At 44.9% G+C, this 12,128-nt stretch overlaps 1 protein-coding gene across 6 annotated transcripts in view; it reads right to left on the bottom strand.

Moving 5' to 3' along the window:
• Nucleotides 1–12,128, bottom strand: part of Disp1 (dispatched RND transporter family member 1) — a 154,620-nt gene that overhangs the window by 17,567 nt on the left and 124,925 nt on the right. For all 6 annotated transcript variants that reach the window (XM_021231847.2, XM_021231851.2, XM_013119215.3 and 3 more), the window contains one exon: nucleotides 3,927–3,956. In XM_021231847.2, the coding sequence (XP_021087506.1) occupies nucleotides 3,927–3,956 (30 nt within the window). The remainder of the gene's footprint in view (nucleotides 1–3,926; nucleotides 3,957–12,128) is intronic.

The raw sequence follows: 12,128 nt of genomic DNA, 5'->3' as shown, positions 1-12,128 counted from the left end.
TTCACTTCTGACCAACAGTAAGGTATGTGCACGCTATGTTCTTTAAAAAGTGAACCATATGTTCACACCAACTTTTAAAAGGACTGGCTCTTTTATGCAAGCCGCCCTGCATATTGGCTAACATGTATCATGTACCCACCTGCTCTAACTGCATGTCGGCTAACATGTATCATGCACCCACCTGCTCTAACTGCATGTCAGCTAACATGTATCAGGTACCCACCTGCTCTAACTGCATGTCAGCTAACATGTATCAGGCACCCATCTAACTGTATGTCGGCTAACATGTATCAGGCACCCACCTGCTCTAACTGCATGTCGGCTAACATGTATCAGGCACCCACCTGCTCTAACTGCATGTCAGCTAACATGTATCATGCACCCACCTGCTCTAACTGCATGTCGGCTAACATGTATCATGCACCCACCTGCTCTAACTGTATGTCGGCTAACATGTATCAGGCACCCACCTGCTCTAACTGCATATTGGCTAACATGTATCAGGCACCCACCTGCTCTAACTGGGGCATGTTTAGACAGGGACACAGCACAACTCTGAATGTAGTCCTCCTCTGTAACATCTGGATAGGCTTGGGGAGCTCTCCCTGCTGCTCTATCCCAGCCAACACTGAATAGAGTTCATGTCATCTCTCAGCCGGCTGCCTCAGATCCTCCTAGTAACAGGATGTCTTAAATGTTTCCATGCATCACAACTCCTAGTGAGTGGGCAGGCTGGCTCCCTGGTGAGGATGGCACTGAGTGCTAGACTGGTACCCAGCGGGAAGTCCCTTGAACAACTTACAGAGCTCAGCCTTATTGCCAGGCTCACCCTGTTAATGAGTGTCTTACAGAACTACCTTATGCTCAGGTAGCATTATATACGTCAGGCTTTGAACTGGTCACTGGCATCACAGGAACCTCGTGTGAATTGTTTGCTGCTCTCCTGGCTTACCCTTTGTGACCTCTCCAGAAACCTGCTCTCTCCACAAACTTCCCTGAAAGGATGTAAATTGACTGGGTGCCCCTTTCCTGACCAAGTCCCATGTCTTAACCCTAGTAGCCTTTAATCTCCTGATTCTTTGGCACTGCCCAAATCAACTAAATGGTCTTAGTTTCCACTTTACTGACTTGAGCAAATGTTAAGATTTTGTGTTCTCTTTTACTTCCTTAAGTAAACCTTCCTCCCTCCAACTGATTGTCTTCCCTCAATATTCCTCCCTTTTTTCTTGTCCCTTAAAGGAAAGCATTTCACTATGTTTCTAGTGGCATCAATTGTTAACCTAATGGGAGAACAACTCAGATTCAGAAAAATTCACACTTAGAAACAGGACAGCTGTTTCCTTGTGTGAGGCTACAAACTCATCTAACAGTACATCAAATAGAGAGATGCAAGGCACTGTGGGAATGCAAAGCTGGGCAGACATACCTGTGCTCAAGGAATTTATAGCTCAGTGCAGAAAATCAGATAGGCACAGATACCTACAAAAGCAGAACTGATGCTTGGCCAGTGAAAAAGGAGATTATTTCCGGGTGAGGTGGGAACTGGAAAGCCAGGAAAGGTTTTTTCTGAGTAAGTTGTACTTAGGGGCAGATATGCTAAAAAAAAATAAATTAAGATGCTTTCAAAAAATCAATCTGGTAGCAGAGGAAAACCCAAATATTTCCAAAATGTTAAAATTTTAGTCTGCCGAGAAGATCATTATTTCCAGAAAAGTGAGGTTATTTTTGTTACTGTGGCATGCTCATATCTTTTCTGTGTCTCTGTCTCTCTTTCAGAAAGGGGCGAAAGTGGAACAACTCCATGAGTGTGTCAGTTACACACAGCACAGCAGACTGTGACCAGGCCTTGAGACCCGATGAGTGTGTCAGTTACACACAACACAGCAGACCTTGACCAGGCCTTGAGACCCGATGAGTGTGTCAGTTACACACAACACAGCAGACCTTGACCAGGCCTTGAGACTCGAGGAGTGTGTCAGTTACATACAGCACAGCAGACTGTGACCAGGCCTTGAGACCCGATGAGTGTGTCAGTTACACACAGCACAGTGTTCTTCTGTTCTTCAACAAAACTCAGACTGGGGAGCTGGCTCAGTGGATAAGGGTCTTGCTGTGCAAGCATAAGGCCCTGAGTTTGAATCTCAGGCACTGTGTAAAGCCAGGCACTGCGGACTGAGACAGGCAGGTCCTGGGAACTGCCTCCTGGCTGAAACAGCAAGATCTGGGGTCAGTGAGAGGTCCTGTCTCAAAAAGTAAGGTGGGGAGTGACAGAGGAAGGGAGGTGACAGTAAACCCCAGCCTCCATACCACACACACGGAAGAGAACCTCCCATCCCCAAAAGTTAAAGTGCAGATGCCGCTCAGTTTACACGCGCTTGTTTAACATGCACCACCCAAGAAGGCTAAGACGCAATTTATACATTCATTTTACTAAAATCTTAAGTGATTTTAAACAAGAGTTTACTAATGAGAGTTTTATTTCAGACAGTGAGTACTCCCCTTGGGAGGCTGAGTCTTGCTCTACACCAGCGGTTCTCAACCTTCCCAACGCTGTGACCCTTTAATACAGTTCCTCATGTCTGGTGACCCCCAACATAAAATTATTTCCTTGTTACTTCATAACTGTAATTTTGCTACTCTTATGAATTATAATGGAAGTATCCAATCAATATGCAGGATTATCTAATACGTGACCCCTGTGAAAGGGTTGTTCAACCCCCAAAAGGCTCATGACCCACAGGTTGAGAACCACTGCTCTAGACTGTGAATGCAACCCCTTGGGAGGTTGAGTTATACTCTAGATGGTGAGTGCTCCCCCTTGGGAGGTTGAGTTATACTCTAGATGGTGAGTGCTCCCCCTTGGGAGGTTGAGTTATACTCTAGAGGGTGAGTGCTCCCCCTTGGGAGGTTGAGTTATACTCTAGATGGTGAGTGCTCCCCCTTGGGAGGTTGAGTTATACTCTAGATGGTGAGTGCTCCCCTTGGGAGGTTGAATTATACTCTAGATGGTGAGTGCTCCCCTTGGGAGGTTGAGTTATACTCTAGATGGTGAGTGCTCCCCCTTGGGAGGTTGACTTTTACTCTAGATGGTGAGTGCTCCCCCTTGGGAGGTTGACTTTACTCTAGATGGTGAGTGCTCCCATCTAGGAGGGCTGGATTGTTTTCTACTTGAGCTTCTGTGAAAGCTGAATCTCACAGTCACTTCAAGTTTCTGTGAAGACACTGTACCTAGAACCACATTGTGTGAGAGCACAGGACAGTGTATTGGCTTTATTTTCAAGAACTCTATGTAATGTTTTCTAGGGTTTCGCAGTTAGTAGTGAATATGGCTTTACAAGGGACGCATTCCCTGTTCCCACTACCTGCATCAAGCATCTCTCACAACCTCTTGTAGCTCCAGCTTCAGCTTGACACCGCTGGCCTTCACAGGCACCCACACTCAAGTGCGTACACCCCCAGACATATACACACATACACATCATTTAAAAATTCCACATAAATGAATGCCTTTATCCTAATACAGTTACTATTTTACATTTTTTACAAATAAACTACCATTAATTCAAGTCACACTAGTTGGCAGAATGGTAAATACTATTATTTAACAAATAAGATAATGGCGGTGCATGTGACCCTGCCCCCTCTGCCAACAAAAAGGACAGAGAAGCCAACTTAAATAGGAAAGAATGCAAAATAGCTAGACAAATACAAATGCAGACCCCAAGAGAATTGAAAGGATAAGAAAGTCTACTAAGTTTGAAAAGCACTTTTATAGATATGGGCTTCTGAAAGCAGTCAATGTATAAGAAATGTATTTTGCTTCATAAAATATGAACAAAGAAGGTAGAAAGAACAAAGTGTAGAGAAAACAGAGGAATGGAAACTACAGAGTTCATTAGCAAAAAAGATGACTTAAATCACCCTACCTTCTTGGGAACTTGAAAGGTCTGGATGGCCTAAAAAAAAACAAAGGAAAAAAGCAAAGTAATAATGATTACAATGTTGTGTAAGGTAAAGACGTCCCACCCGCCCGCCGATGCTGGACTTAGTACTCCTCCATGAAGACTCCCGGGAGGGCTAAGAGAGACGGCCTGGGGGATACCCAACACACGTGGAGAGAATGAACCCCTACTACAGGGCCTTTGCACTCTGAGAGGACATGCTCCAGTGGTTGGGAAGAGGTGGCACTTCTGAGGACTCCTGATAGGGCCACAGCAGGACCCAGGCCCACCAGATTCACTCTCCTCTCTCTGACAGAAGTCCTCACCCCTAAGCCTCCAGCCCAAGCAGCCTCCTTTCGTCCTCCAACATGTCATCAACACCTTCTTGTGCTAGAAATATCCTATTTTCTCTGAGCTTCCAGCGGACTCTCTGGTTTTCAATCTTCTACTACTTACCTTCCTAATCCACTTTGACAAGGATGGGCTTGTATTCAAATCACCACCTTCCCATAGTGTCCGTAACTATTCCCTCTCATCGCTGGTACCCTGCCTGCCCAAATATACAACATTAAGCTTGCTAAAGAAATTCCAAACTCAGCCTCAACTTCTGAACTCTTTAACCCTACCAGATCCATTAATTTCTCATTTGCTGGCCTACGGTAACCTTTTAAATAAATATTTGGTGAATAAACAAAGCCCAGTATTCATGTTTCACTGCTCAAAAGCACAGTGGTTCACAGTGTGGCCTGAAGACCACAGGGTGTTCCTGAGACCCTTTCATGAGGTCTGAAGGTCCAAATATGTGTCTATGGAAGAAGGATAAATTTTCTTCATATACTTCAAACAGGCTGCAACACACTTCCCCCAATCAAAATCCTGTTCTGTTCTGATGATCACACATCAGAGACCCACAAGAAAAGAAGAGGGGGCATGCACCACAAGCTGTACTGTTAAAGCATTTTTCATAAAAATGTTGCTCATATAAATATATAATCGAGATACTCATATAACTATGTTCAGTACTGGAGATTGAACACAGCCTCACACATATGAAGCCAGTATTCCAACAGCTATCAAAGATGTTCTTGTTAATATTTTTGGGAGGATCTTACCAAGTTGTCTGAGCTTGCATTGACCTCATTCTGCAGCCCAGGTTCACCTCAAATGCCACCCTCATGTCTCACTACTTGAGTGGCTGGGATTACAGGTTTGCCTTACCAACCTGGCTTACTATCATCTATTTATTTATTTATTTATTTATTTATTTATTTATTTATTTATTTATTTGGGATAGGGTTTCTCTGTGTGGCTCTGGCTGTCTCTGCAGACCAGGCTGGCCCTGAACTTACAGAGATTCACCTGTCTTTGTCTACTGAATGTTGGGATTAAAGATGTGCACTACCCCTGCCTGGCATCATTATTATTGTCATTATTATTATTATTATCATTATTATGAGTTAAATAACTTAAATTTTCTCAGGTTCAAACCAATTTGGTATATTTAAGTTATTATACATGAAACAAAACCTCTTTCCATTTGTGTAAAGGGGCCATGAGAACAAAAGTTTGAGAGTGACTTTATTAACAACTGTGCGCGTGACTATCTTCTGACTGAGGGGCTGTATTTCCTAGCTTCAGATGCTTCCAAAGGGAAATCTACTACAACCCACTGCACACACAGGAAAGAAAAAAACCTCCAATGCTGCCTCCAGTTCTCCACCCCAAGCTTTGACACCTCTCACACCGTCCACAGCCTACTCTGGGATTTCTTGAGGCGAGAAAGTTGTCTTTCTTGTTTCCATTTGTCACTAAATTTCTTTAAAATGTATTTATCTAATTTCCAGCAAAGCAAAATGACAGACAGGAGCCCCCCCCAAACTTCATGGATTTTGTACTGTAGAATGCCCTGTGTGAATCTGTTTCTACAGAAGACATGCACGCTGCATTTCATGCTTTATTCACAAGTCTATTAAGATGGTCACAATCAGGAGGGCAGAGCAACTGCTGAGAGCAGAGGTCCAGGAGTGGGTCGTAGTGAGCGTGCGTTCTGATTCCATCCCAGCCCTCCTGCGGCTTCCAACCACCAGCATTCTCAGAAGCAGAGCTGTGAGGAGAACTGGCGCTTCTTTAAGAAAAATGTTCTTATTTGAAATCAAATTACATAGCTTTCTCTCATCCCTTCCCCTCCTCCAGTCTTTCCCATGTCTTCCTCCCACGCTCAAACTGAGTCTTTTTCTCTGGCCACTATTATTGGTGTGTGTGTGTGTGTGTGTGTGTGTGTGTGTGTGTGTGTGTGTGTGTGTGTGTATGCTGGTAAGTCCATTTTTGTTGTTAGCACATACATGGTTTTCAAGGCAGATCACTCTGCTCCGGACAACCAATACAAGGGCTCGTTTCTGGGAGAGGCTTATCTTCCTTCCCTTTGCAGTCATTACTTATATGTAGTTCTTTGTCTAGGGTTGGGACCTGCAAATTACTCCCCTTCCAAGGATGCTGCTATTGTTCAGTCTTGTTTACGCAGCTCTTTCTCTGAAGCTCCTTGGCTAATTTGCTGTTGTCTGAGATATGCATGTGTGTTTATAGAATCATGAAGGAAGGGAACCCAGAGGGACAACTGAACTGTAAAGTGTTAATCTCTACATAAAAAAGAAGCTTCTTTCCTTTTGGAAGATGTGGACTCAAAGTCTGCTCCTAGTAAGAACAAAATAGAAGAGACTTTTGCTTTCAGCAAGACAATATTATATAGGTTTGTGCTTTATAGTAAGACAGTCGTCACAGCATTACTAAGAATACTTAACACATTCTTTCTCTGTAAGTAAAGATTACTTTTAAACACTCAAAGACTATGTGCCCAGGGAAGAAACATCTGTACTCTCATTTCTATAACTCAGTATAATAAATGGTCCCTCTGTAGACAGACATCAATACTTGTTAATACTTGGTAGGTTAGTATATGGGTGCATGTTATTACTCTGCTTGTGCTCAATGCTGCAAATTCAGTACCACTATGAACAAAAACAGCAAGAAACTAGGGATACAAACAACATTGTAGGGACATTTAAATTCCCTCTGTCTCCTCCCTCCCTCTCCCTCCTTCTCTCTCTCTCTCTCTCTCTCTCTCTCTCTCTCTCTCTCTCTCTCTCTCTCTCTCTCTCTCACACACACACACACACCCCCACACACCCACACCCACACACTCAATGTCAGAACTAGGCTGCTTTACATTTTCTTCCTTTGGTTTGTGTCTCTGTATCCTACAGTAGGGGGTTCTATGATTCAGTGCCTCAGGAACTCATACTTGGATGATTAAATAAAATTATTTCTTAAAAAGCATGCTACACGCACTCTATGACCATGGAATTGTAACTTAAGTATATGTACTCAGCTGGCACTCTCGTCCTCTAAGCCACATAGAGGATCACTGTCTGTTCTTTGGCTTAGGACTTGGGATATTTGTAAATATCCTGGGAATGCTGACTGCCATACTATCGATGAAGGTTCCCCCCAAAACTTTTATATTTGTCTCTCTATGCCTAATTCAACAGTAAATTTTCTTGGTAGCAGTTATCTTTATCTACTTTTCCTAAGGCAATAATTTCTTTCTTTTTTTTAAAAACAGATTTACTTCAGTGCCTACACACAGAGTGTGTTAACATTCTTTTAATTAGATGATGATTACACAGACAAGACCAGCTGGCACCTACAGATTTGTTAAGCGCTCATGTTAAGTGCTGGGGAGGAAACGGTGTGTTTGCAGGAGACCTGACCACTCCACTCACTGCCCAGGATTGCTGGGGCCAGGAGCTGTACACAGGGGTGAGAAAATGGCACAGCTGCTATGGGGCAGAGCTTAGAAGCAAACAGAGGTGAAGCACCCTCTCTGTGAAAATGTTCACTCCCAGAGACTTTTGAATCTATCTATGGGAGAATCCATGATCCCATATTTTCAAATGTAATTACATACTAGTTTTTACTATAATAGCACATACCACATATACATATATATACATCCACTTAAAGTAATATATATGTGCATGTATGTAGCTTTTTGAAGCACTTTCCCAGAGCTAAGTAACCAAAATCACAACTACACACTGACAAAGCCACAGGAACTCCATGGGCGCTGCTGGCGAGCTGTGAGAAGGACTTACTGTACATACAGCGAGACCAAAGCCCCGGGCAGGGACGTAACCACTGTACACTGTACTGCCTTCACCTCCTACCCCGTCCAGTCACACACGTCCTCAGGACCTCTTGAAATTCCACAAGTTAAGAGATGTTGCTATCCTTACACAAAGAAATGGTCCCCGGAGCTACAATGCTGGGCTACAACATAGGAAGGATTTGCAAAGAAATGGGATTTTATGGCATACATTTGGGCTATAAAACACACACTCATCCTTTCCCCCACTGAAGCCCATCACATTTTGTCTGTAAGCTGAGAGTGCATTGTGGGTCTATGACCATTTTACTCCCCACAGGGAGGTTCCTTTTGCTTGAGTGCAGACTTCATTTTACTCTAAATTTGAGACAATATGTGGAAACTGTCAACATCAGCTGAAAACGAAAAATTGAGGTCACCACAAAGATACCCCCTCCTGGGGAAACATTTGATTCCTTTGAAGTTTCTGTGCTGACAGGCATGACGAGCAGATGTTAGACACCCCCCACACCACAGGCAGGATTGCAGGGTTGCTTCTTTAACATCCTAGAGTGACACTGTGGAGTGAGGCCACCTGAAGAAAGCCAAACTTGGCTAGTGTTCCCTCGGCCCGTCACAGCTTTCACATTTCCTTTCAATATCCAGCTAATAAAAATCCGCTGAGTGATTCTTTTCATCTTAATTTCAGTATCCAGTGCTAATCAACAACCAGTGAAAACAGATACACAAACAGTCTCCTTTTGATGGGGTTAACTCAATTCACCGTTTGGCATTGTATGGTCAAAGCACACGTCTGCTTCTAGACAGCGAACAATGCGACCCAAGAAACAGCCTTCGGCAGCAACATCTGCCTGTTCTTTGGTGAGAGTAGCCTCTACTCCTTCAGAGAAGACCAACAGAAAGGTAGCAGTTGTACACTCTATAACACACCTCACACTGTGGTGCCGTTGAGAGGGGATCTTGACAGTTCCCTGGCTGCAGTGTCAATCTCTTCCTCAATAAAGCTTTTAAGCCGCACTTGGAAACTGGAGGGCTTAGTGTCAGTCACCGGCACCTCATGCCAGGGAAGGGCAACGGTGTGGACAGCTCGGTTCCACTCCTCTGATGGCCTGTGACTTCCCAGTGCACGTACACGCACAGGGCAGCAACCAGTCAGTGGGGAGGGAAGAGGCGTGACTGGGGCTTTCAAAGATGGCATCGGGAAAAGAAAAGCAGAGAAGAAGCAAAGTTCACAGGAGACTGGGGACAGGTGAGTGCCACAGGCTCTAGGCCTGCTTCCCTCAACCTCTTTCTTCTCATACTTTCGGAAAGAAAGAATGAGAATGCAGGACAAAGGAGTGAAGATACGGGTAAAAAGCCTGCCCCAGCTGAGGGCTCCCTGGTGATTGCAGAGTTACCATCACAGCTACCAAAGTGTGACTGTGTGCATTCCAACTAGCCCCTCCTCGCATGTGGGAGAGCAAACCTAGAAAAGACGGCTTTGGGTACTTCTGAGCTCTGTGATAGTCTGCAAATGGAAGCCAGAAAATGCCTCGAGCGGCTGCACTTTGGGTCTCGGCAGTAAGACAGCACCTCGCCGTGGCGTCAGTGTAGGAGGACTCTCTGCAAGGAGTGACTTTGAAAAGAGGAATGACACTTTGATAAGCACTCTTTCAAAGATTTCCAACACAACAGAACTGTTCTTCACTGTTAAGTATCTCCATGAATCATCACTGGCACACGGGCTACATCTGAAGATGAAACAGATACCCGGAGACAAGCTAAGCCTGGGCTCCAGGGCATTTTTCATGCACCACGGATGAATGTTTATGGGCTGTGTCAAGAAACTCGAAGGATAACAATAACCACAACTGCATGTGTAATGCATTTCCTGAATGCTTAAGAGATGCAGATTCGGGAGGGCTGCCCATCTTGACATCTAGAAATAACCAAACAACGGGGGTTGGGCTGCTACACAAAATAACCCAAGAGGTGAGAAGGGGGAGGGGGAGGTGAGCATTTAAGGAGCACCCAATAAACACCAAGCACTTTATAAATGTTCAAATAAACTTAGCATATGTTCAATAAATAGATATTCTAAATATGAGGAATCTATGTATAAGAGAATAGGGAAACCAGAAGGTATGTGGGAATGGTTGGGGTTTATCTAAACCTCATGAGCAAGTCTCTACATTACTCAAGGCTTGGGAGCTAGCACCATTAACAGCTTTCTGAAAATCATTAATTATTATCTGACAGAAAAATATACTACTACTGTTCTTTTGGGAATGGCTAGTAATACAGATGACTCATGAAGAAATAAATACAAAGCTCCTATTTATAGGCTGTGTGAACCCCTACGGTTTACTTTACAAGTTTCAATGATACTGGCCATTAGCTGTATATAAAAATGGGTGGGGGCTAACGGCAGGACTCAGTGTCAGGGCACCTGCTGAGCACACGTAGAGCCTGAGTTGACTCTCAGCACCATGGAAGAGAGGACTTGATGCCCACAAGCCTTTGGAACTATAAGGAAGCTCAAGAGCCACTCATTGGAAGGAGAAAAAGGACTTAGGCCACATAGCAGTCAGTGGGAGAGCCAGGTCTACAATCCATATCCAACTGTGGAAAAGAGAAGTTGTAAACAGATGTAGGCTGGGGCATTATTATTATTGCTTGTTACCTCAAAATGGACAGCAGGGCGAATGGGAAGGCTTTTTTTCCCCACAGGTAGACAAGAGGGTGTATGCAGGGATGCTCACTGAGGCATGCGTGGGTGTGGGGGGATCAAGAGTAGCTGGGTGCCAATCCATCAGCAAGGATGCCTAAACAAATGGTGGCGTGTCTATGAGATGCTGTACAGAATGAGTGCACAGACCGTGCACACGCGCACACACACACGCAGCGCACACTCACACGCATGCACACACACGCGCGCACACACACGTGCGCGCGCACACACGCGCACGCACACACACGCGCGCACGCACACACGCGCACGCACACACACGCACGCGCACACTCACACGCATGCACACACACGCGCACACACACGTGCGCGCGCACACACGCGCAGCGCGCGCACGCGCGCACACACACGCGCACGCGCGCGCACACACGCGCACACGCGCGCACGCACACGCAAGCACACACGCGCGCGCGCACACGCACACGCACGCACACGCACGCACACACGCGCGCGCACACACACGCGCGCACACACATACACAGAGGGGGGGGTTGGGGGGCTGATATGGAAAGGGTTGTAGGACAGAGCTAAGTTTCCTGTAAGACACATGCTGGTTATATGAACCACATATGAACATACAGATGCATTTGCAACCAGAAAGGGAATTATCCAGGCCAGTATACCTGCTTATCATAGGGACACAGGAGGGATGGGAAGAGAATCAGGAGTGGGCTCTATCTTGTATCTTTTCATTCTTTCAAGACTACCACGTAGATGAAAAGAACCAGCATAATACTCCAATAAGAAGTTTTCAAAGAACTTAAAATAGATTGAATTTAAAAACCTATACTTAATTCTATTTAAGTCAAATATTTACCACACTTAAACTAAACTTCACCAAATACTCTTGCCATTACTGAAATTACTGGCATGATAAAATTTATTAACTTATTATAAATACTCTAGTCCCCCTCCTGGGATCTGGAGTACTACCTACACAGTCAGAGCTTGTGCCACCACCTTGGGCAATCTGCCAGGAAAATATGACCTGCAGGTAAGCACAGTGCGAGACCAATGCAAGAAATACTCAGAATTTAAAGGCATACTATAAATTAAGTGACTGAGGCAGGGAAGCACCCGACCACATACTCCAAAAGGCATCTCCTAGGACTTGAGGTAAGAAGTAAAATTTGAACTAGGTGCTCTGGGAGAGGCTCACCAGGTAGACGGGGGCAGGTCAAGGACGTGAATTCTGGCCAATGCCTGTACTGGACACTGTCAAAGCAGCATACACACAGCCACCAGGAACCTGAACAGGGAGGAGGAACAAAGACTAGAATTTGGGCATCAAGAGACA

Source organism: Mesocricetus auratus, unplaced genomic scaffold (genome assembly GCF_017639785.1).
Source record: "Mesocricetus auratus isolate SY011 unplaced genomic scaffold, BCM_Maur_2.0 Super-Scaffold_100676, whole genome shotgun sequence".
Taxonomy (NCBI): Eukaryota; Metazoa; Chordata; class Mammalia; order Rodentia; family Cricetidae; genus Mesocricetus; species Mesocricetus auratus.
The sequence above is the reverse complement of the archived record's forward strand: the minus strand, read 5'-3'. Positions and strand labels throughout refer to the sequence as shown.